Source organism: Oncorhynchus gorbuscha, linkage group LG10 (assembly GCF_021184085.1).
Source record: "Oncorhynchus gorbuscha isolate QuinsamMale2020 ecotype Even-year linkage group LG10, OgorEven_v1.0, whole genome shotgun sequence".
NCBI classification, from domain to species: domain Eukaryota; kingdom Metazoa; phylum Chordata; class Actinopteri; order Salmoniformes; family Salmonidae; genus Oncorhynchus; species Oncorhynchus gorbuscha.
The window spans coordinates 95425633-95453347 of NC_060182.1; the positions used below are offsets into that span (position 1 = coordinate 95425633).

The 27715-nt window shown below is 46.5% G+C and overlaps 1 protein-coding gene across 1 annotated transcript in view; it reads left to right on the top strand.

The window, feature by feature from the left end:
- trip11 (thyroid hormone receptor interactor 11) overlaps window positions 1–27715 on the top strand; it is a 74023-nt gene that overhangs the window by 40500 nt on the left and 5808 nt on the right. Inside the window, exons 20-30 of the mRNA XM_046367540.1 lie at window positions 16–120; window positions 10307–10825; window positions 11369–11479; window positions 11765–11935; window positions 12634–12783; window positions 14980–15173; window positions 15854–16017; window positions 16416–16519; window positions 19054–19153; window positions 20078–20159; window positions 21775–21889. Of these exons, the coding sequence (XP_046223496.1) occupies window positions 16–120; window positions 10307–10825; window positions 11369–11479; window positions 11765–11935; window positions 12634–12783; window positions 14980–15173; window positions 15854–16017; window positions 16416–16519; window positions 19054–19153; window positions 20078–20159; window positions 21775–21889 (1815 nt within the window). The remainder of the gene's footprint in view (window positions 1–15; window positions 121–10306; window positions 10826–11368; window positions 11480–11764; window positions 11936–12633; window positions 12784–14979; window positions 15174–15853; window positions 16018–16415; window positions 16520–19053; window positions 19154–20077; window positions 20160–21774; window positions 21890–27715) is intronic.

A 27715-nucleotide genomic window follows, 5' to 3' on the forward strand; every position in this document is an offset into this window, starting at 1 on the left:
TTGTAATGTATCCAGGTGAAGAAGATGGAGGAGTGGAAGATGCAGGTGATCACCACGGTAAAGAACATGCAGCATGAATCTGGACAGCTGGTAGAGGAGCTCCACAAGCTACAGGGACAGGTAACCATCATAATACATTAAAGTAATGAATCATGTATCATATGTAATGATAATGAGCCTGCCCAGCAGTAATAATGGTAAGATAAAGTACTAACTCAATTGGCGAAGTCACCCCCATACGATTGGCGAAGTCACCCCCATACGATTGGACGAAGTCACCCCCATACGATTGGCGAAGTCACCCCATACGATTGGCGAAGTCACCCCCATACGATTGGCGAAGTCACCCCCATACGATTGGCGAAGTCACCCCCATACGATTGGCGAAGTCACCCCCATACGATTGGCGAAGTCACCCCCATACGATTGGCGAAGTCACCCCCATACGATTGGCGAAGTCACCCCCATGCGATTGGCAAAGTCACCCCCATGCGATTGGCAAAGTCACCCCCATGCGATTGGCAAAGTCACCCCCATGCGATTGGCAAAGTCACCCCCATGCGATTGGCAAAGTCACCCCCATGCGATTGGCAAAGTCACCCCCATGCGATTGGCAAAGTCACCCCCATGCGATTGGCAAAGTCACCCCCATGCGATTGGCAAAGTCACCCCCATGCGATTGGCAAAGTCACCCCCATGCGATTGGCAAAGTCACCCCCATGCGATCACCATGACCCTAAGTCACCCCCATGCGACCCTTGGCAAAGTCACCCCCATGCGATTGGCAAAGTCACCCCCATGCGATTGGCAAAGTCACCCCCATGCGATTGGCAAAGTCACCCCCATGCGATTGGCAAAGTCACCCCCATGCGATTGGCAAAGTCACCCCCATGCGATTGGCAAAGTCACCCCCATGCGATGTGGCAAAGACCCTGGCAAAGTCACCCCCATGCGATTGGCAAAGTCACCCCCATGCGATTGGCAAAGTCACCCCCATGCGATTGGCAAAGTCACCCCCATGCGATTGGCAAAGTCACCCCCATGCGATTGGCAAAGTCACCCCCATGCGATTGGCAAAGTCACCCCCATGCGATTGGCAAAGTCACCCCCATGCGATTGGCAAAGTCACCCCCATGCGATTGGCAAAGTCACCCCCATGCGATTGGCAAAGTCACCCCCATGCGATTGGCAAAGTCACCCCCATGCGATTGGCAAAGTCACCCCCCTGCGATTGGCAAAGTCACCCCCATGCGATTGGCAAAGTCACCCCCATGCGATTGGCAAAGTCACCCCCATGCGATTGGCAAAGTCACCCCCATGCGATTGGCAAAGTCACCCCCATGCGATTGGCAAAGTCACCCCCATGCGATTGGCAAAGTCACCCCCATGCGATTGGCAAAGTCACCCCCATGCGATTGGCAAAGTCACCCCCATGCGATTGGCAAAGTCACCCCCTATGCGATTGGCAAAGTCACCCCCATGACGATTGGCAAAGTCACCCCCATGCGATTGGCAAAGTCACCCCCATGCGATTGGCAAAGTCACCCCATGCGATTGGCAAAGTCACCCCCATGCGACCCTTAGCAAAGTCACCCCCATGACGATTAGCAAAGTCACCCCCTATGACGATTGGCAAAGTCACCCCCATGCGACATTGGACAAAGTCACCCCCATGACGATTGGCAAATAGTCACCCCCATGACGATTGGACAATAGTCACCCCCATGACGATTAGACCCTAAGTCACCCCCATGCACCATTGACAAAGTCACCCCCATGACATTGGCCCTGTAGTCACCCCCATGACGATTGGCAAAGTCACCCCCATGCGATTGGCAAAGTCACCCCCATGACGATTGGCAAAGTCACCCCCATAGACATTGGACCCTGTAGTCACCCCCTATAGACATCACCATAGACCCTATAGACACCCCTGTATTCACCATAGCGAAGTCACCCCCTATAGACATTGGACCCTATAGACATCACCCTAAACGCAAACTCTGCAGATGGCCCAATGTCCCTTCCCAAATTAGAAAGATGTGAGAACTTGTGAAATCCTGATTTTAGCCAAATAATCATTATTGAAATATCTGCTGACCTGAACATTAGTCGTCCCATCCCACTGTCTACGATGACATCACCATAGACCCTATAGACATCACCATAGACCCTGTAGACATCACCATAGACCCTATAGACAGACCCTGTAGACATCACCATAGACCCTATAGACAGAGCCTATAGACATCACCATAGACCCTATAGACATCACCATAGACCCTATAGACATCACCATAGACCCTATAGACATCACCATAGACCCTATAGACAGACCCTGTAGACATCACCATAGACCCTGTAGACATCACCATAGACCCTATAGACATCACCATAGACCCTATAGACAGACCCTGTAGACATCACCATAGACCCTGTAGACATCACCATAGACCCTATAGACATCACCATAGACCCTATAGACATCACCATAGACCCTATAGACATCACCATAGACCCTATAGACATCACCATAGACCCTATAGACATCACCATAGACCCTATAGACATCACCATAGACCCTATAGACATCACCATAGACCCTATAGACATCACCATAGACCCTATAGACATCACCATAGACCCTATAGACATCACCATAGACCCTATAGACATCACCATAGACCCTATAGACATCACCATAGACCCTATAGACATCACCATAGACCCTAGACATCACCATAGACCCTAGACATCACCATAGACCCTGTAGACATCACCATAGACCCTGTAGACATCACCATAGACCCTATAGACATCACCATAGACCCTATAGACATCACCATAGACCCTATAGACATCACCATAGACCCTATAGACATGACCGTAGACCCTATAGACATCACCATAGACCCTATAGACATCACCATAGACCCTATAGACATCACCATAGACCCTATAGACATCACCATAGACCCTGTAGACATCACCATAGACCCTATAGACATCACCATAGACCCTATAGACATCACCATAGACCCTATAGACATCACCATAGACCCTATAGACATCACCTGTAGACCCTATAGACAGACCCTGTAGACATCACCATAGACCCTGTAGACATCACCATAGACCCTGTAGACATCACCATAGACCCTGTAGACATCACCATAGACCCTGTAGACATCACCATAGACCCTGTAGACATCACCATAGACCCTATAGACATCACCATAGACCCTATAGACATCACCATAGACCCTATAGACATCACCATAGACCCTATAGACATCACCATAGACCCTATAGACATCACCATAGACCCTGTAGACATCACCATAGACCCTGTAGACATCACCATAGACCCTATAGACATCACCATAGACCCTATAGACATCACCATAGACCCTATAGACATCACCATAGACCCTATAGACATCACCATAGACCCTATAGACATCACCATAGACCCTATAGACATCACCATAGACCCTATAGACATCACCATAGACCCTATAGACATGACCATAGACCCTATAGACATCACCATAGACCCTATAGACATCACCATAGACCCTATAGACAGACCCTATAGACATCACCATAGACCCTATAGACATCACCATAGACCCTATAGACAGACCCTATAGACATCACCATAGACCCTGTAGACATCACCATAGACCCTATAGACATCACCATAGACCCTATAGACATCACCATAGACATCACCATAGACCCTATAGACAGACCCTGTAGACATCACCATAGACCCTGTAGACATCACCATAGACCCTATAGACATCACCATAGACCCTATAGACATCACCATAGACCCTATAGACATCACCCCTATAGACATCACCATAGACCCTAGACATCACCATAGACCCTATAGACATCACCATAGACCCTATAGACATCACCATAGACCCTATAGACATCACCATAGACCCTATAGACATCACCATAGACCCTGTAGACATCACCATAGACCCTGTAGACATCACCATAGACCCTATAGACATCACCATAGACCCTATAGACAGACCCTGTAGACATCACCATAGACCCTGTAGACATCACCATAGACCCTGTAGACATCACCATAGACCCTGTAGACATCACCATAGACCCTATAGACATCACCATAGACCCTATAGACATCACCATAGACCCTATAGACACCATAGACCCTAGACATCAGACAGACCCTCATCACATAGACCCTATAGACATCACCATAGACCCTGTAGACATCACCATAGACCCTGTAGACATCACCATAGACCCTATAGACATCACCATAGACCCTGTAGACATCACCATAGACCCTGTAGACATCACCATAGACCCTATAGACATCACCATAGACCCTATAGACATCACCATAGACCCTATAGACATCACCATAGACCCTATAGACATCACCATAGACCCTATAGACATCACCATAGACCCTATAGACATCACCATAGACCCTGTAGACATCACCATAGACCCTGACATCACCATAGACATCACCATAGACCCTGTAGACATCACCATAGACCCTGTAGACATCACCATAGACCCTATAGACATCACCATAGACCCTATAGACATCACCATAGACCCTATAGACATCACCATAGACCCTATAGACATCACCATAGACCCTATAGACATGACCATAGACCCTATAGACATCACCATAGACCCTATAGACATCACCATAGACCCTATAGACATCACCATAGACCCTATAGACATCACCATAGACCCTATAGACAGACCCTATAGACATCACCATAGACCCTATAGACATCACCATAGACCCTATAGACAGACCCTATAGACATCACCATAGACCCTGTAGACATCACCATAGACCCTATAGACATCACCATAGACCCTATAGACATCACCATAGACATCACCATAGACCCTATAGACATCACCATAGACCCTATAGACATCACCATAGACCCTATAGACATCACCATAGACCCTATAGACATCACCATAGACCCTATAGACATCACCATAGACCCTATAGACATCACCATAGACCCTATAGACATCACCATAGACCCTATAGACATCACCATAGACCCTATAGACATCACCATAGACCCTCATCACCATAGACCCTATAGACATCACCATAGACCCTATAGACATCACCATAGACCCTATAGACATCACCATAGACCCTATAGACATCACCATAGACCCTATAGACATCACCATAGACCCTGTAGACATCACCATAGACCCTATAGACATCACCATAGACCCTATAGACATCACCATAGACCCTATAGACATCACCATAGACCCTATAGACATCACCATAGACCCTATAGACATCACCATAGACCCTATAGACATCACCATAGACCCTCATCACATAGACCCTGTAGACATCACCATAGACCCTGACATCACCATAGACCCTAGACATCACCATAGACCCTGTAGACATCACCATAGACCCTGTAGACATCACCATAGACCCTATAGACATCACCATAGACCCTATAGACATCACCATAGACCCTATAGACATCACCATAGACCCTATAGACATCACCATAGACCCTATAGACATCACCATAGACCCTATAGACATCACCATAGACCCTATAGACATCACCATAGACCCTATAGACATCACCATAGACCCTATAGACATCACCATAGACCCTATAGACATCACCATAGACCCTATAGACATCACCATAGACCCTGTAGACATCACCATAGACCCTGTAGACATCACCATAGACCCTGTAGACATCACCATAGACCCTATAGACATCACCATAGACCCTATAGACAGACCCTATAGACATCACCATAGACCCTGTAGACATCACCATAGACCCTGTAGACATCACCATAGACCCTATAGACATCACCATAGACCCTATAGACATCACCATAGACCCTATAGACATCACCATAGACCCTATAGACATCACCATAGACCCCATAGACCCTATAGACATCACCATAGACCCTGTAGACATCACCATAGACCCTATAGACATCACCATAGACCCTATAGACATCACCATAGACCCTATAGACATCACCATAGACCCTATAGACATCACCATAGACCCTATAGACATCACCATAGACCCTATAGACATCACCATAGACCCTATAGAGACAGACCCTATAGACATCACCATAGACCCTATAGACCACTATAGACATCACCATAGACCCTGTAGACATCACCATAGACCCTGTAGACATCACCATATACCCTGTAGACATCACCATAGACCCTGTAGACATCACCATAGACCCTATAGACATCACCATAGACCCTATAGACATCACCATAGACCCTATAGACATCACCATAGACCCTATAGACATCACCATAGACCCTGTAGACATCACCATAGACCCTGTAGACATCACCATAGACCCTGTAGACATCACCATAGACCCTATAGACATCACCATAGACCCTATAGACATCACCATAGACCCTATAGACATCACCATAGACCCTATAGACATCACCATAGACCCTATAGACATCACCATAGACCCTGTAGACATCACCATAGACCCTATAGACATCACCGTAGACCCTATAGACATCACCGTAGACCCTATAGACATCACCGTAGACCCTATAGACATCACCGTAGACCCTATAGACATCACCGTAGACCCTATAGACATCACCGTAGACCCTATAGACATCACCGTAGACCCTATAGACATCACCATAGACCCTATAGACATCACCATAGACCCTATAGACATCACCATAGACCCTGTAGACATCACCATAGACCCTGTAGACATCACCATAGACCCTGTAGACATCACCATAGACCCTGTAGACATCACCATAGACCCTATAGACATCACCATAGACCCTATAGACAGACCCTATAGACATCACCATAGACCCTATAGACAGACCCTATAGACATCACCATAGACCCTATAGACATCACCATAGACCCTATAGACATCACCATAGACCCTATAGACATCACCTGTAGACCCTATAGACAGACCCTGTAGACATCACCATAGACCCTGTAGACATCACCATAGACCCTATAGACATCACCATAGACCCTGTAGACATCACCATAGACCCTGTAGACATCACCATAGACCCTGTAGACATCACCATAGACCCTATAGACATCACCATAGACCCATCACCATAGACATCACCATATAGACATCACCATAGACCCTATAGACATCACCATAGACCCTATAGACATCACCATAGACCCTATAGACATCACCATAGACCCTATAGACATCACCATAGACCCTATAGACATCACCATAGACCCTATAGACATCACCATAGACCCTATAGACATCACCATAGACCCTGTAGACATCACCATAGACCCTGTAGACATCACCATAGACCCTGTAGACATCACCATAGACCCTGTAGACATCACCATAGACCCTGTAGACATCACCGTAGACCCTAGACCCTGACATCACCATAGACCCTGTAGACATCACCATAGACCCTATAGACATCACCATAGACCCTATAGACATCACCATAGACCCTATAGACATCACCATAGACCCTATAGACATCACCATAGACCCTATAGACATCACCATAGACCCTGTAGACATCACCATAGACCCTGTAGACATCACCATAGACCCTGTAGACATCACCATAGACCCTATAGACATCACCATAGACCCTGTAGACATCACCATAGACCCTATAGACAGACCCTATAGACATCACCATAGACCCTATAGACAGACCCCGTAGACATCACCACAGACCCTATAGACAGACCCTATAGACATCACCATAGACCCTATAGACAGACCCTATAGACATCACCATAGACCCTATAGACAGACCCTATAGACATCACCATAGACCCTATAGACATCACCATAGACCCTATAGACATCACCATAGACCCTATAGACATCACCATAGACCCTATAGACATCACCATAGACCCTATAGACATCACCATAGACCCTATAGACATCACCATAGACCCTATAGACATCACCATAGACCCTGTAGACATCACCATAGACCCTATAGACATCACCATAGACCCTGTAGACATCACCATAGACCCTATAGACATCACCATAGACCCTATAGACATCACCATAGACCCTATAGACATCACCATAGACCCTCACCATAGACATCACCACCATAGACCCTGTAGACATCACCATAGACCCTCACCATAGACATCACCATAGACCCTGTAGACATCACCATAGACCCTATAGACATCACCATAGACCCTATAGACATCACCATAGACCCTGTAGACATCACCATAGACCCTATAGACATCACCATAGACCCTGTAGACATCACCATAGACCCTGTAGACATCACCATAGACCCTGTAGACATCACCATAGACCCTATAGACATCACCATAGACCCTGTAGACATCACCATAGACCCTATAGACATCACCATAGACCCTATAGACATCACCATAGACCCTATAGACATCACCATAGACCCTATAGACATCACCCTGTAGACCCTATAGACATCACCATAGACCCTGTAGACATCACCATAGACCCTGTAGACATCACCATAGACCCTAGACCCTAGACATCACCATAGACCCTGTAGACATCACCATAGACCCTGTAGACATCACCATAGACCCTGTAGACATCACCATAGACCCTGTAGACATCACCATAGACCCTATAGACATAGACATCCCTATAGACATCACCAGACCCTGTAGACATCACCATAGACCCTATAGACCACTATAGACATCACCATAGACCCTAGACCCTAGACATCACCATAGACCCTATAGACATCACCATAGACCCTATAGACATCACCATAGACCCTATAGACATCACCATAGACCCTATAGACATCACCATAGACCCTATAGACATCACCATAGACCCTATAGACATCACCATAGACCCTATAGACATCACCATAGACCCTATAGACATCACCATAGACCCTATAGACATCACCATAGACCCTATAGACATCACCATAGACCCTATAGACATCACCATAGACCCTATAGACATCACCATAGACCCTATCACCATAGACCCTGTAGACATCACCATAGACCCTATAGACATCACCATAGACCCTATAGACATCACCATAGACCCTATAGACATCACCATAGACCCTATAGACATCACCATAGACCCTATAGACATCACCATAGACCCTATAGACATCACCATAGACCCTATAGACATCACCATAGACCCTGTAGACATCACCATAGACCCTAGACATCACCATAGACATCACCATAGACCCTGTAGACATCACCATAGACCCTATAGACATCACCATAGACCCTATAGACATCACCATAGACCCTATAGACATCACCATAGACCCTATAGACATAGACATCACCATAGACCCTATAGACATCACCATAGACCCTATAGACATCACCATAGACCCTATAGACATCACCATAGACCCTATAGACATCACCATAGACCCTATAGACATCACCATAGACCCTATCACCATAGACCCTATAGACATCACCATAGACCCTATAGACATCACCATAGACCCTATAGACATCACCATAGACCCTATAGACATCACCATAGACCCTATAGACATCACCATAGACCCTATCAGACCCTATCATCACATAGACCCTATAGACATCACCATAGACCCTATAGACATCACCATAGACCCTATAGACATCACCATAGACCCTATAGACATCACCATAGACCCTATAGACATCACCATAGACCCTGTAGACATCACCATAGACCCTATAGACATCACCATAGACCCTGTAGACATCACCATAGACCCTATAGACATCACCATAGACACTCATCAGACATCAGTCACTCATCATGATGTATTCCTGTAATCTAACTCACTACGTTAAGACAGCCTGTCCCTCAGCCTGTCCCTCAGCCTGTCCCTCAGCCTGTCCCTCAGCCTGTCCCTCAGCCTGTCCCTCATCAGACACTGGTCCATCATGACACACAGACAGATCTCTTCCTCCACCTGAAAGGAAAGTCTTTCAACAACATAATCTTTTGTCATGTTTTTTTTTTAGGCTTCCCAATTGGGGTGTTGGCATCGTAAATCATAACGTTTTATGGGTACATGATCACGATAGGACAAAGGTTGACATCGCCCAACCCCTTCTGTCAAATACAACGTGACGAGTCGGCCAGCCCGCTGAACCTACTAGTGATTAGTCATTCAGCAGCCTTATTGGGATGAATAAAGGACTGTTTGTCTCTGATCCTGTAGGTGGATGCAGACAACGACTGCACCTCGACTCTCTCCGTGGACTACAGCCGTCTGATCCACAGCTATGAGCAGAAGGAGAGGAAGCTCGGCAGTCTCAGTCACGAACTAGCCCACGTCCAACAGACCATCAGCCAGCTGAGCAGTACTAAAGATGTCCTTCTGGGGAAACTGGACAGTGTGGCGCAGAGTCCCCAAGTCACCCCACTGTCTGCTGCCCAGCATCCTGCTGCAGTGGAACCTCCCAGACACCAGGTGGCAGCACCTGCAACACCAGGGAACCAGGAAGGACTGAGACAGGAGTTGGAGTCTCTGAGAACCCTCCTGTCTGAGAGGGAGACTATGATCAGGACCTTGCAAGAGAATAACCACCGCCTGTGTAACTCAGCCCAGGTGTCAGACAGCGAGCAGCGAGGCCAGGCCGAGGAGGCCAGACAGGTCAGGGAGAGACTGGACGTTCTGCAGCGCTCTGTCAGGGAGAAAGACCTGCTCATCAAGACTAAAGGAGATCAACTCACCCAGGTGTGTGTGTGTGTGTGTGTGTGTGTGTGTGTGTGTGTGTGTGTGTGTGTGTGTGTGTGTGTGTGTGTGTGTGTGTGTGTGTGTGTGTGTGTGTGTGTGTGTGTGTGTGTGTGTGTGTGTGTGTGTGTGTGTGTGTGTGGAAGGTGTGCGCTATTAAGACTTAAATGTAACCTTAAATCAAATTTATATTCAGTTGCTACTGAATCAAGTGACTAATGACCCCTTCATTGGAATGAGTACAACGGTCAATTCAAGTGAATTATGTCATAAATGGTGGACTGGCAGCCATTTTGAGTGTCCACATAGGTGCAGGGTAGGATGTTCTTGCAGCCATTTTGAGTGTCCACATAGGTGCAAAGTAAGACGTTCTAGCAGCCATTTTGAGTGTCCACATAGGTGCAAAGTAGGATGTTCTAGCAGCCATTTTGAGTGTCCACATAGGTGCAAAGTAGGATGTTCTAGCAGCCATTTTGAGTGTCCACATAGGTGCAAAGTAGGACATTCTAGCAGCCATTCAATTTGTGCATTTGTTTATTTCTCCAGGTGAGTGAGAGCCTGAGGAACCGTGAGAGCGACAACGAGGTGTTAAAACAGGCTGTGACCAACCTGAAGGAGCGAGCTCTTATCCTGGAGATGGATACCAGGAAGCTGAAGGTAGGTAGCCTAGCGGCTAAGGAGTTCAAACTTTTAACCGGAAGGATTGACCTAAAATCTGGAGCGCTGCTAAGTTCACATCCTAAAGACGTTGGGTTTTTGAGCAAGGCCCTTGAACCCACAACATGCTCTCTATCCAGCGGCACTAGAATGCAGCTTGACCCTCGTGTGTGAGGGTCAAGTGTGCTGTCTGGAGGGTATTGAGAGATATAAGACATATTAAGATATATTTCCGTTGTTGGCTGAAACCTGGACAATTTGAAAGTTATTTGAATTGTATTGAAGGATGAGAACGAGGCTGTGGCCCAGCGGAGCCGGGAGAAGGAGTCAGAGTTCAGAGCCCTGCAGGAAACCAACATGCAGGTGTCCCTCCTCATGAGGGAGAAGGAGTTTGAGAGGAGCGCCATGTCGGAGAAGGCTGCCGCCATGGAGAAGATGCTCAAGGACAGAGAACAGGTTAGGATGTTTGTAATGTACAAAATCAGTTACTATAAACTACTAACTACACATTTTTGGGAGAATGTTTTTTTGGGGGACTTAAAATGCCATAACTCAAATCCTTTATTGAAGCGATAAGGCCAGATGAGGTGTGGTTTATCGCCAATATACCACGGCTAAGGGCTGTTCTTATGTACGACGCAACGCGGAGTGCCTGGATACAGCCCTTAGCCGTGGTATATTGGCCATAATACCACAAACCCCAGAGGTGCCTTATTGCTATTATAAACTGGTCACCAACGTAAATTAGAGCAGTGTAAGTAAACGTTTTGTCATAACCGTGGTATACGGTCTGATATACCATGGCTGTCAGCCAATCAGCATTCCGGGTTGGAACCACCCAGTTTATAATTAGTAATAGATTACAGATCTAGTGAAGGACAGAGAAATTCAATCAAAGAAGTAAAATAGGCTATTTAAATAGTTTAAATACATTTTCGAACACTTGGTTAAATCTTTTCTCAAACTGATCAATAATGTATTCTTTCCTGACCCTGTAAAACAACACTTTCACTGCACCTATCAGGTGTGTGTGTGTTTTAATAACCTGACCGTTCCATTGCGGTCTCCCATGGCAACAGTCAGAAGAGCGGGAAGCAGAACCAGCTGTTTGATACAAATATTTTTATTTTTATTTTTATTGATACGTTTCCCAGGGCAACAGCCAGAAGTCTGGAGAGCTCAACCAGCTCCTGAACGAGCTGAGGTCCATGCAGGAGAAAGCTGTGGCCTTCCAGCAGGAGAGAGACCAGGTCATGCTGGCTCTCAAACAGAAACAGATGGAGACGACAGCCGTACAGACAGAGGTAGGATGGATGGACACACACCGGGGTTTCTGTTAGAGAAGTGGTGGCCCGTCCAGGGTTTCTGGTAGGGAAATGGTGGCCCGTCCAGGGTTTCTGGTAGGGAAATGGTGGCCCGTCCAGGGTTTCTGGTAGGGAAATGGTGGCCCGTCCAGGGTTTCTGGTAGGGAAATGGTGGCCAGTCCAGGGTTTCTGGTAGGGAAATGGTGGCCCGTCCAGGGTTTCTGGTAGGGAAATGGTGATCTTTTATTATTCAAAAACATAAAAGGGCGTAAAAAGTGTGAAATGTATCGTAAGATATTTTGGCCATATCGCCCACCCCATCACACACTGCTATTATTTTAAAGACACCTGTTAGGGGGGTTGTAAACACATTCACAACCAATACACAACACATTGATAACCAATACACAACACATTCATAACCAATACACAACACATTCATAACCAATACACAACACATTCATAACCAATACACAACACATTCATAACCAATACACAACACATTCATAACCAATACATTCATAACCAATACACAACACATTCACAACCAATACGCAGCACATTCATAACCAATACACAACACATTCATAACCAATACATTCATAACCAATACACAACACATTCACAACCAATACGCAGCACATTCATAACCAATACACAACACATTCATAACCAATACATTCATAACCAATACACAACACATTCATAACCTTAACGGAACACAGTCTCAGGCGATACGGAACACGGTCTCGGGCGATACGGAACACGGTCTCGGGCGATACGGAACACGGTCTCGGGCGATACGGAACACGGTCTCGGGCGATACGGAACACGGTCTCGGGCGATACGGAACACGGTCTCGGGCGATACGGAACACGGTCTCGGGCGATACGGAACACGGTCTCGGGCGATACGGAACACGGTCTCGGGCGATACGGAACACGGTCTCGGGCGATACGGAACACGGTCTCGGGCGATACGGAACACGGTCTCGGCGATACGGAACACGGTCTCGGGCGATACGGAACACGGTCTCGGGCGATACGGAACACGGTCTCGGGCGATACGGAACACGGTCTCGGGCGATACGGAACACGGTCTCGGCGATACGGAACACGGTCTCGGGCGATACGGAACACGGTCTCGGGCGATACGGAACACGGTCTCAGGCGATACGGAACACGGTCTCAGGCGATACGGAACACGGTCTCAGGCGATACGGAACACGGTCTCAGGCGATACGGAACACGGTCTCAGGCGATACGGAACACGGTCTCAGGCGATACGGAACACGGTCTCCGGCGATACGGAACACGGTCTCGGGCGATACGGAACACGGTCTCGGCGATACGGAACACGGTCTCGGGCGATACGGAACACGGTCTCGGCGATACGGAACACGGTCTCAGGCGATACGGAACACGGTCTCAGGCGATACGGAACACGTTCATGATACATTCCTTATCAGATATATTTATGGATAGTATATGGCAATCAAATATTATTTGTAGTGAAATTGGTTCTGCTGTTGGTAAATATCAAACCCCCATGTGACCCCTCTCCCTGTATCTCTTTCCCTCGGTCTCTCTCCCCCGTCTCTTTCTTCTCTCTCTCTGTGTTTTTCTTGCTCCGTCTGTCTCCTCTCTCTCTCCGTCTGTCTCCTCTCTCTCTCCGTCTGTCTCCTCTCTCTCTCCGTCTGTCTCCTCTCTCTCTCCGTCTGGCTCCTCTCTCGCTCCGTCTGGCTCCTCTCTGTCTCCGTCTGGCTCCTCTCTCTCTCCGTCTGGCTCCTCTCTCTCTCCGTCTGTCTCCTCTCTCGCTCCGTCTGTCTCCTCTCTCGCTCCGTCTGTCTCCTCTCTCGCTCCGTCTGTCTCCTCTCTCGCTCCGTCTGTCTCCTCTCTCGCTCCGTCTGTCTGCTCTCTCTCTCGCTCCGTCTGTCTCCTCTCTCTCTCGCTCCGTCTGTCTCCTCTCTCTCTCTCCGTCTGTCTCCTCTCTCGCTCCGTCTGTCTCCTCTCTCTCTCGCTCCGTCTGTCTCCTCTCTCTCTCGCTCCGTCTGTCTCCTCTCTCTCTCGCTCCGTCTGTCTCCTCTCTCTCTCGCTCCGTCTGTCTCCTCTCTCTCTCGCTCCGTCTGTCTCCTCTCTCTCTCGCTCCGTCTGTCTCCTCTCTCTCTCGCTCCGTCTGTCTGTCTCTCTCTCTCAGCTGCAGCATGTGAAGGACAGAGAGCAGCGGTTGAAGTTGGAGCTGGACCGACTACGTAACCACCTGCTGGAGATAGAGGAGTCCTACACACGGGAGGTCCTCGCCGCGGAGGACAGGGAGGCGGAGTTACGCAAGAGAGTCACACTATTGGACGACAGACTGGCCACTTCCTCCAGTCAGGTGGAGAGCACCAGGTAAACATGTTCAGTGGTCACGAAGATGAAACAGGGAAGTACTATCTGAACGTTTTTGAAACGTCTTGAAACATTTTTTTGCTACTGTGTGTCCTAATGAACAAGACCCCTTGAAAACAGATGGTCTGTTTGTCACTGGTGTTGGTTGAGTTTACAGAAGGATAAAAACTTTATTGTCCCGTGTCCACGAACACACAGAAATGTACGTCCAATTGAAAGTTTGTGTTCTGCACTATAAAATCAAATCAAATTTTATTTGTCACATACACACGGTTAGCAGATGTTAATGCGAGTGTAGCGAAATGCTTGTGCTTCTAGTTCCGACAATGCAGTGATAACCAACGAGTAATCTAGCTAACAATTCCAAAACTACTACCTTATAGACAAAAGTGTAAAGGGATAAAGAATATGTACATAAAGATATATGAATGAGTGATGGTACAGAGCGGCATAGGCAAGATACAGTAGATGGTATCGAGTACAGTATATACATATGAGATGAGTAATGTAGGGTATGTAAACATTATATTAAGTAGCATTGTTTAAAGTGGCTAGTGATATATTTTACATGTTTTACATGTTTACGTGTGTTGGCAGCAGCCACTCGATGTTAGACGCAGCGAGGTTTGGGTTAGCAGGAAAACGAGAGTCCTCCTTCTTCTTCTTTGTTTGTCTCGTAGCCACCAGGCGTCTCTCCAGGTGGAGTCTCTCCAGGAGCAGCTGAGTGGAACGGTGAGGCAGAGAGACGAGGCCTTGACTCAGCTCAGAGCAGCACGGGACCAGGTCAACCAGTATGCCGTGTCCCTGTCCAACCTGCAGATGGTGCTAGAGCAGTTCCAGCAAGGCAAGACTACTGGCCCCAGATCAGTTTGTGCTGTGTAGATGGCATCTATGATCGATGTAATGCCATGATAAGGACCGTAGGAGTTGGTAAGAGCACTAACAGGTCTGGGACCAGGCCAGCCTCTCTGCTGTAATGCATGTTGTTTATTTTAGTAGTGAGAATATAGCCTGGTATCCAGATCTGTTAGTGTTGTAGAGCCAACTCTATGGTCACTGAGGTTGTAGTGAGAATATAGCCTGGTGTCCAGATCTGTTTGTGCTCTATAGCCAACTTGATGCTATACCACACACAGATCTGGGACCAGTCTCATCTAAAGGCAACATCAACTCCGACAGAGAAAACAAGAGCTCTTCTGGTCTTTATAAAGATATGAACCTCTTCTGTTCTCCTCCCAACAGAAGAGAAAGCCATGTATTCGTCAGAGCTCGATAAATACAAGAGAGAGAAGGACGAGTGGAGAAGAAAAGCACTTAAACTGGAGGACATGGCCTCAGCACTTCAGGTAGGACACTTCAGGTAGGACACTTCAGGTAGGACACTTCAGGTAGGACACTTCAGGTAGGACACTTCAGGTAGGACACCTCAGGTAGGACACTTCAGGTAGGACACTTCAGGTAGGACACTTCAGGTAGGACACTTCAGGTAGGACACTTCAGGTAGGACACTTCAGGTAGGACACTTCAGGTAGGACACTTCAGGTAGGACACTTCAGGTAGGACACTTCAGGTAGGACACTTCAGGTAGGACACTTCAGGTAGGACACTTCAGGTAGGACACCTCAGGTAGGACACTTCAGGTAGGACACTCAGGTAGGACACTTCAGGTAGGACACCTCAGGTAGGACACTTCAGGTAGGACACTTCAGGTAGGACACTTCAGGTAGGACACTTCAGGTAGGACACTAGGACACCTCAGGTACACTTCAGGTAGGACACTTCAGGTAGGACACTTCAGGTAGGACACTTCAGGTAGGACACTTCAGGTAGGACACTTCAGGTAGGACACTTCAGGTAGGACACTTCAGGTAGGACACTTCAGGTAGGACACTTCAGGTAGGACACTTCAGGTAGGACACTTCCAGGTAGGACACTTCAGGTAGGGACACTTCAGGTAGGACACTTCAGGTAGGACACTTCAGGGACACTTCAGGGACACTTCAGGTAGGACACTTCAGGTAGGACACTTCAGGTAGGACACTTCAGGTAGGACACCTCAGGTAGGACACTTCAGGTAGGACACTTCAGGTAGGACACTTCAGGTAGGACACTTAGGACACCTCAGGTAGGACACTTCAGGTAGGACACTTCAGGTAGGACACTTCAGGTAGGACACTTCAGGTAGGACACTTCAGGTAGGACACTTCAGGTAGGACACTTCAGGTAGGACACTTCAGGTAGGACACTTCAGGTAGGACACTTCAGGTAGGACACTTCAGGTAGGACACTTCAGGTAGGACACTTCAGGTAGGACACTTCAGGTAGGACACTTCAGGTAGGACACTTCAGGTAGGACACTTCAGGTAGGGCACTTCAGGTAGGGCACTTCAGGTAGGGCACTTCAGGTAGGGCACTTCAGGTAGGGCACTTCAGGTAGGGCACTTCAGGTAGGGCACTTCAGGTAGGACACCTCAGGTAGGACACCTCAGGTAGGACACCTCAGGTAGGACACCTCAGGTAGGACACCTCAGGTAGGACACCTCAGGTAGGACACCTCAGGTAGGACACCTCAGGTAGGACACTTCAGGTAGGACACCTCAGGTAGGACACCTCAGGTAGGACACTTCAGAACGACTCATCAAGTACACATCCACTCCTCAATCATATAGTCCTTAAGTTTGTCCAAAGAACTACCTCTACCCCTACTGTATGTATTTCTTGTGCTCCTTTGCACCCCATTATTTTTATTTCTATCTCTACTTCTTCCATTGCAAATCTACCATTCCACTGTTTTACTTGCTATATTGTATTTACTTTGCCACCATGGCCTTTTTTGCCTTTACCTCCCTTCTCACCTCATTTGCTCACATTGTATATAGACTTGTTTCTACTGTATTATTGACTGTATGTTTGTTTTATTCCATGTGTAACTCTGCTGTTGTTGTTGTTTGTGTCAAACTGCTTTGCTTTATCTTGGCCAGGTCGCAGTTGTAAATGAGAACTTGTTCTCAATTGGCCACCTGGTTTAAATAAAGGTGTTCTCAACTGGCCTACCTGGTTTAAATAAAGGTGTTCTCAACTGGCCTACCTGGTTTAAATAAAGGTGTTCTCAACTGGCCACCTGGTTTAAATAAAGGTGTTCTCAACTGGCCACCTGGGTTAAATAAAGGTGTTCTCAACTGGCCACCTGGTTAAATAAAGGTGTTCTCAACTGGCCACCTGGTTAAATAAAGGTGTTCTCAACTGGCCACCTGGTTAAATAAAGGTGTTCTCAACTGGCCACCTGGTTAAATAAAGGTGTTCTCAACTGGCCACCTGGTTAAATAAAGGTGTTCTCAACTGGCCACCTGGTTAAATAAAGGTGTTCTCAACTGGCCACCTGGTTAAATAAAGGTGTTCTCAACTGGCCTACCTGGTTAAATAAAGGTGAAATAAATACAAATAAATGTTACATTCTGACTTATTGGTCTACTTATCATATCCCTCTCTGTCTTTCTCTGTCTTTCTCTCTCGCTCTGTGTCTCTCGCTCGGTGTCGCTCTCGCTCTGTGTCTCTCGCTCTGTGTCTCTCGCTCTGTGTCTCTCGCTCTGTGTCTCTCGCTCTGTGTCTCTCGCTCTGTGTCTCTCGCTCTGTGTCTCTCGCTCTGTGTCTCTCGCTCTGTGTCTCTCGCTCTGTGTCTCTCGCTCTGTGTCTCTCGCTCTGTGTCTCTCGCTCTGTGTCTCTCGCTCTGTGTCTCTCGCTCTGTGTCTCTCGCTCTGTGTCTCTCTCGCTCTGTGTGTCTCTCGCTCTGTGTCTCTCTCGCTCTGTGTCTCTCTCGCTGTGTGTCTCTCTCGCTCTGTGTCTCTCGCTCTGTGTCTCTCGCTCTGTGTCACTCTCTCAGATCAACCTCGATGAGGCTAATGCTGCTCTGGACTCAGCCTCCAGACTCACTGACCAGCTGGACCTAAAGGAAGAACAGCTAGAAGAGCTCAAAAAACAAGGTGGGAGAGAGGGGGGAGAGGGGGAGTGAGGAGAGCAGCCATCTTATGTCTCGCTTTTTATCTATCATGAAGGAACTTCTGACCAGGGCCTTATGGGAAATAAAGTGTTCTACTTCTGACCAGGGCCTTATGGGAAATAAAGTGTTCTACTTCTGACCAGGGCCTTATGGGAAATAAAGTGTTCTACTTCTGACCAGGGCCTTATGGGAAATAAAGTGTTCTACTTCTGACCAGGGCCTTATGGGAAATAAAGTGTTCTACTTCTGACCAGGGCCTTATGGGAAATAAAGTGTTCTACTTCTGACCAGGGCCTTATGGGAAATAAAGTGTTCTACTTCTGACCAGGGCCTTATGGGAAATAAAGTTTTCTACTTCTGACCAGGGCCTTATGGGAAATAAAATGTTCTACTTCCACCAGGGCCTTATGGGAAATACAGTGTTCTACTTCTGACCAGGGCCTTATGGGAAATAAAATGTTCTACTTCCACCAGGGCCTTATGGGAAATACAGTGTTCTACTTCTGACCAGGGCCTTATGGGAAATAAAGTGTTCGGCTGTCTCTGTGACACGGCTGTCTCTGTGACACGGCTGTCTCTGTGACACGGCTGTCTCTGTGACACTGCTGTCTCTGGGGCACGGCCGTCTCTGGGGCACGGCCGTCTCTGGGGCACGGCCGGCTCTGGGGCACGGCCGTCTCTGGGGCACGGCCGTCTCTGGGGCACGGCCGTCTCTGGGGCACGGCCGTCTCTGGGGCACGGCCGTCTCTGGGGCACGGCTGTTGAGGTATAGCCAAACTAACCACGCTTCAGACTTCTGAGGAGCTGCATCGCATTGAACGTGCGTGTGCGTGTGCGTGCGTGTGTGCGCGTGTGTGTGCGCGTGCGTGCGTGTGCGTGTGTGTGTGTGCGTGTGTGTGTGTTACAGTTGATGTGAGGCAGGAGATGTTGGAAGAGTCTCAGGACAAGTTGATGAACCTGCTGAATAGCACAGAGGGACAAGTAGACCAGTAAGTTCAACACTACACTGACTAAATATGGTGTACTTAGACACTACACTGACTAAATATGGTGTACTTAGACACTACACTGACTAAATATGGTGTACTTAGACACTACACTGACTAAATATGGTGAACTTAGACACTACACTGACTAAATATGGTGTACCTAGACACTACACTGACTAAATATGGTGTACTTAGACACTACACTGACTAAATATGGTGTACTTAGACACTACACCGACTAAATATGGTGTACTTAGACACTACACTGACTAAATATGGTGTACTTAGACACTACACCGACTAAATATGGTGTACTTAGACACTACACTGACTAAATATGGTGTACTTAGACACTACACCGACTAAATATGGTGTACTTAGACACTACACCGACTAAATATGGTGTACTTAGACACTACACTGACTAAATATGGTGTACTTAGACACTACACTGACTAAATATGGTGTACTTAGACACTACACCGACTAAATATGGTGTACTTAGACACTACACCGACTAAATATGGTTTATTTAACATGGCTCGAGGCAATTAAAATGAAAGTCATTCAGTTCAGGAAGTGATTTGAATTTATAATTAAAAGATGAACTAACTTTTTTTAAATGAATTGTTTTTCCTTTTCCATTATATTGAATTGGTATTTCAGTTTACTCTCTTGAATTGTCTGACTTCAATTGGAATTGAGCCCATCCCTGGTATTTAATATATGCCATTTAGCAGACGCTTTTATCCAAAGCGACTTACAGTCATGTGTGCATACATTCTACGTATGGGTGGTCCCGGGGATCGAACCCACTACCCTGGCGTTACAAGCGCCATGCTCTACCAACTGAGCTACTTCTTACATCTTTCATGTATATTGATCAGAGTTTGTGATTATAACTACTGAAGTTCACAGCGTTAACGACATCATGTATTTCTTCTCAAACGAGTGTTGAAAATTGCTGTTTGATATCGTCCACCACACAGAGAAATATGTAATAGATTGTAGGCTGTGTTAATAGAGATATATGTAATAGATTGTAGGCTGTGTTAATAGAGATATATGTAATAGATTGTAGGCTATATGTAATAGATTGTAGGCTGTAATAGATTGAGGCCGTATAGATTGTAGGCGGTGTAATAGATTGTAGGCCGTGTTAATAGAGATATATGTAATAGATTGTAGGCTGTGTTAATAGAGATATATGTAATAGATTGTAGGCCGTGTTAATAGAGATATATGTAATAGATTGTAGGCTGTGTAGAGATATATGTAATAGAGATATATGTAATAGATTGTAGGCCGTGTTAATAGAGATATATGTAATAGATTGTAGGCTGTGTTAATAGAGATATATGTAATAGATTGTAGGCTGTGTTAATAGAGATATATGTAATAGATTGTAGGCAGTGTTAATAGAGATATATGTAATAGATTGTAGGCCGTGTTAATTTCCCCATCATGGCTGTGTAATGACTCTTTGTGGTCCAGGGGGGTGTACTTGTACATCAAGCTGCCTCACGCTACAGAAAGACGAGATAGGTTCCTCCCCTACGTGCTGTTTCTGGCTCAGACATGGATGCTAACTCTTCTTTATATTCTGTCTGCTCAGGGCTCTGATGCGGAACCTGTTCATGGGATACTTCCACACCCCGAAACCCAAACGCTCCGAGGTGCTGAGGCTCATGGGTAGTGTCCTGGGACTGGACAAGGATGAGGTCAACCAGGTGACTGACAACACCCCTCCTCCTCCTCTTTTCTACCACTTTCTGCCCCTCCTCTCCGTATTTCCTCCTTCTGCCCCTCCTCTCCGTATTTCCTCCTTCTGCCCCTCCTCTCCTTACTTCCTCCTTCTGCCCCTCCTCTCCGTATTTCCTCCTTCTGCCCCTCTCCTTACTTCCTCTTTCTGCCCCTCCTCCCCTTACTTCCCCTTTCTGCCCCTCCTCTCCTTTCTTCCCCTTTCTGGCCCTCCTCTCCTTTCTTCCCCTTTCTGGCCCTCCTCTCCTTACTTCCTCTTTCTGCCCCTCCTCTCCTTACTTCCTCTTTCTGCCCCTCCTCTCCTTACTTCCTCTTTCTGCCCCTCCTCTCCTTACTTCCTCTTTCTGCCCCTCCTCTCCTTACTTCCTCTTTCTGCCCCTCCTCTCCTTACTTCCTCTTTCTGCCCCTCTCCTTACTTCCCCTTTCTGCCCCTCCTCTCCTTACTTCCTCCTTCTGCCCCTCCTCTCCTTACTTCCCCTTCTGCCCCTCCTCTCCTTACGTCCCCTTCTGCCCCTCCTCTCCTTACTTCCTCTTTCTGCCCCTCCTCTCCTTACTTCCTCTTTCTGCCACTCCTCTCCTTACTTCCCCTTCTGCCCCTCCTCTCCTTACTTCCTCTTTCTGCCCCCTCTCCCCTTCTTACTTCCCCCTCCTTTCTGCCCCTCCTCTCCTTACTTCCTCCTTCTGCCCCTCCTCTCCTTACTTCCTCTCCTTACTTCCTCTTTCTGCCCCCTTCTGCCCCTTTCTGCCCCTCCTCTCCTTACGTCCCCTTCTGCCACTCCTCTCCTTACTTCCTCTTTCTGCCACTCCTCTCCTTACTTCCTCTTTCTGCCACTCCTCTCCTTACTTCCCCTTCTGCCTCTCCTCTCCTTACTTCTCCTTCTGCCCCTCCTCTCCTTACTTCTTCTTTCTGCCCCTCCTCTCCGTACTTCCTTGTTTTTACGTCTTGTCCTTATTTGGGATCCTCTCCTTCACTTCAATAATCTGTTTTATTCATCTTGTCTTTTCCAACCTGTATCTATCTCCCTCTGATTTCTGAATGTCTCTTGGCTGGAAGGCTGAAAAGTTATAGAATTGTTTGTAATCCCTTTAGCCCAACCACAACTGATCTGGCGTCAGTCTCTAGATAATGACAAGTTAACATTCTCTGTGGCTTTGACTCCCTAGCTTGGTCCTAGATCAGTTTGTGTTGTCTTGCCAACTCTTGGGGTGGTCATTGTAAATCCCCAGACTGTTCTAAAGGCGTCCTCATACATAGGTTGGGTTTGCTCCTAGCTGAACTTCTCGTTCAGAGTATTTTGTCCTCTCAGACGTCCTGTCCACAGGGTTGTACTTGTACATCAAGCTGCCTCACGCTACAGAAACACGAGTCTGTGCTCGCATACACCCTTAAAATACCTTCGCTTGAAAAATAAATTAAAAGCAACAACAACAGCCAGTACACTTCCTCATAATTAGTCTGCATTCATCTTTTTTTTGCCTCGGAGGTCAGTTTCCACTGAGAAGCATTGCACTCCTACCAAAACAGCGGTTGACAACGCGTGTCTCATGCACGTCTGTCTGTTTGTTTGTTTGTTTGTTTGTGAGAGTTTTGTTCTAATTATTCCAAATATAACAGTATTTTTTGTAAAAAAAATGAGGTAAATCACTATTTAAAAAAAAATCTTTAGCCTGTGAACCTTTACTCAGCAACTTGTAGCATTTACATCAATTTAATATTATTATTATTTATCTTAGGTCTAATGTGGGATTAGTGTGTTAACCTCTTAGGTCTGTGTGGGATTAGTGTGTTAACCTCTTAGGTCTATGTGGGATTAGTGTGTTAAACTCTTAGGTCTATGTGGGATTAGTGTGTTAACCTCTTAGGTCTATGTGGGATTAGTGTGTTAACCTCTTAGGTCTATGTGGGATTAGTGTGTGTGGGATTAGTGTGTTAACCTCTTAGGTCTGTGTGGGATTAGTGTGTTAACCTCTTAGGTCTATGTGGGATTAGTGTGTTAAACTCTTAGGTCTGTGTGGGATTAGTGTGTTAACCCCTTAGGTCTATGTGGGATTAGTGTGTTAACCTCTTAGGTCTGTGTGGGATTAGTGTGTGTGTGAGATTAGTGTGTTAACCTCTTAGGTCTGTGTGGGATTTGTGTGTTAACCTCTTAGGTCTATGTGGGATTAGTGTGTTAACCTCTTAGGTCTGTGTGGGATTAGTGTGTTAACCTCTTAGGTCTGTGTGGGATTAGTGTGTTAACCTCTTAGGTCTATGTGGGATTAGTGTGTTAACCTTTTAGGTCTGTGTGGGATTAGTGTGTTAACCTCTTAGGTCTATGTGGGATTAGTGTGTTAAACTCTTAGGTCTGTGTGGGATTAGTGTGTTAACCTCTTAGGTCTATGTGGGATTAGTGTGTTAAACTCTTAGGTCTGTGTGGGATTAGTGTGTTAACCTCTTAGGTCTATGTGGGATTAGTGTGTTAAACTCTTAGGTCTGTGGGATTAGTGTGTTAAACTCTTAGGTCTGTGTGGGATTAGTGTGTTAACCTCTTAGGTCTGTGTGGGATTAGTGTGTTAACCTCTTAGGTCTGTGTGGGATTAGTGTGTGTGAGATTAGTGTGTTAACCTCTTAGGTCTGTGTGGGATTTGTGTGTTAACCTCTTAGGTCTATGTGGGATTAGTGTGTTAACCTCTTAGGTCTGTGTGGGATTAGTGTGTGGGGGATTAGTGTGTTAACCTCTTAGGTCTATGTGGGATTAGTGTGTTAACCTCTTAGGTCTGTGTGGGATTAGTGTGTTAACCCCTTAGGTCTATGTGGGATTAGTGTGTTAACCTCTTAGGTCTGTGTGGGATTAGTGTGTTAACCTCTTAGGTCTATGTGGGATTAGTATGTGAACCTCTTAGGTCTGTGTGGGATTAGTGTGTTAACCTCTTAGGTCTGTGTGGGATTAGTGTGTGTGAGATTAGTGTGTTAACCTCTTAGGTCTGTGTGGGATTAGTGTGTTAACCTCTTAGGTCTATGTGGGATTAGTGTGTTAACCTTTTAGGTCTGTGTGGGATTAGTGTGTTAACCTCTTAAATCTAATGTGGGATTAGTGTGTTAACCTCTTAAATCTAATGTGGGATTAGTGTGTTAACCTCTTAAATCTAATGTGGGATTCGTGTAACCTCTTAGGTCTATAGATCGGATTCTTAGAAAACTTTTGATGTTTATTTCTAATGTTGCTATTGCTATTGTTTACCTTTTCACGTGGAGAATTGTCTATGGGATGACGTGGAGAATTGTCTATGGGATGACGTGGAGAATTGTCTATGGGATGACGTGGAGAATTGTCTATGGGATGACGTGGAGAATTGTCTATGGGATGACGTGGAGAATTGTCTACGGGATGACGTGGAGAATTGTCTACGGGATGACGTGGAGAATTGTCTATGGGATGACGTGTAGAATTGTCTATGGGATGACGTGTAGAATTGTCTATGGGATGACGTGTAGAATTGTCTATGGGATGACGTGTAGAATTGTCTATGGGATGACGTGTAGAATTGTCTATGGGATGACGTGTAGAATTGTCTATGGGATGACGTGTAGAATTGTCTATGGGATGACGTGTAGAATTGTCTATGGGATGACGTGTAGAATTGTCTATGGGATGACGTGTAGAATTGTCTATGGGATGACGTGTAGAATTGTCTATGGGATGACGTGTAGAATTGTCTATGGGATGACGTGTAGAATTGTCTACGGGACAATTCATTACCAAACCCAACCTAGTCAGTCTTCTCTCTTACCAAGCCAAACCCATTACCAAACCAAACCCAGTCTGTCTTCTCTTACCAAACCCAACCCATTACCAAACCCAACCCATTACCAAACCCAACCCAGTCTGTCTTCTCTTACCAAGCCAAACCCAACCCATTACCAAACCCAACACATTCAGTCTTCTCTTACCAAACCCAACCCATTACCAAACCCAACCCATTACCAAACCCAACCCAGTCTGTCTTCTCTTACCAAACCAAACCCAACCCATTACCAAACCCAACACATTCAGTCTTCTCTTACCAAACCAAACCCATTACCAAACCCAACACATTCAGTCTTCTCTTACCAAACCCAACCCATTCAGTCTTCTCTTACCAAACCCAACCCATTACCAAACCCAACACATTACCAAACCCAATCCAGTCTGTCTTCTCTTACCAAACCCAACCCATTCAGTCTTCTCTTACCAAACCCAACCCAACCCATTACCAAACCCAACACATTACCAAACCCAATCCAGTCTGTCTTCTCTTACCAAACCCAACCCATTCAGTCTTCTCTTACCAAACCAAACCCAACCCATTACCAAACCCAACCCATTACCAAACCCAATCCAGTCTGTCTTCTCTTACCAAACCCAACCCATTCAGTCTTCTCTTACCAAACCCAACCCAACCCATTACCAAACCCAACACATTCAGTCTTCTCTTACCAAACCCAACCCATTACCAAACCCAACCCAGTCAGTCTTCTCTTACCAAACCCAACCCATTTAGTCTTCTCTTACCAAACCCAACCCAACCCATTACCAAACCCAACACATTCAGTCTTCTCTTACCAAACCCAACCCATTACCAAACCCAACCCAGTCAGTCTTCTCTTACCAAACCCAACCCATTTAGTCTTCTCTTACCAAACCCAACCCATTCAGTCTTCTCTTACCAATCCCAACACATTCAGTCTTCTCTTACCAAACCCAACCCATTACCAAACCCAACCCATTACCAAACCCAACCCATTCAGTCTTCTCTTACCAAACCCAACCCATTACCAAACCCAACCCAGTCAGTCTTCTCTTACCAAACCCAACCCAACCCATTACCAAACCCAACCCATTTAGTCTTCTCTTACCAAACCCAACCCATTTAGTCTTCTCTTACCAAACCCAACACATTTAGTCTTCTCTTACCAAACCCAACCCATTACCAAACCCAACCCAGTCAGTCTTCTCTTACCAAACCCAACCCAACCCATTACCAAACCCAACCCATTTAGTCTTCTCTTACCAAACCCAACCCAGTCAGTCTTCTCTTACCCAACCCAACCCATTACCAAACCCAACCCATTTAGTCTTCTCTTACCAAACCCAACACATTTAGTCTTCTCTTACCAAACCCAACCCATTCAGTCTTCTCTTACCAATCCCAACCCATTCAGTCTTCTCTTACCAAACCCAACCCACTCAGTCTTCTCTTACCAATCCCAACCCATTCAGTCTTCTCTTACCCAACCCAACCCATTACCAAACCCAACACATTCAGTCTTCTCTTACCAAACCAAACCCAACCCATTACCCAACCCATTACCAAACCCAACCTAGTCAGTCTTCACTTACCAAACCAAACCCAACCCATTACCAAACCCAACCCAGTCAGTCTTCTCTTACCAAACCCAACCCATTACCAAACCCAACCTAGTCAGTCTTCTCTTACCAAACCCAACCCATTCAGTCTTCTCTTACCAATCCGAACCCATTCAGTCTTCTCTAACCAAACCCAACCCATTCAGTCTTCTCTTACCAGACCCAACCCATTACCAAACCCAACCTAGTCAGTCTTCTCTTACCAAACCCAACCCATTACCAAACCCAACCCATTCAGTCTTCTCTTACCAGACCCAACCCATTACCAAACCCAACCCATTACCAAACCCAACCCAGTCTGTCTTCTCTTACCAAACCCAACCCATTTAGTCTTCTCCTACCAAACCCAACCCATTCAGTCTTCTCTTACCAAACCCAACCCATTCAGTCTTCTCTTACCAAACCCAA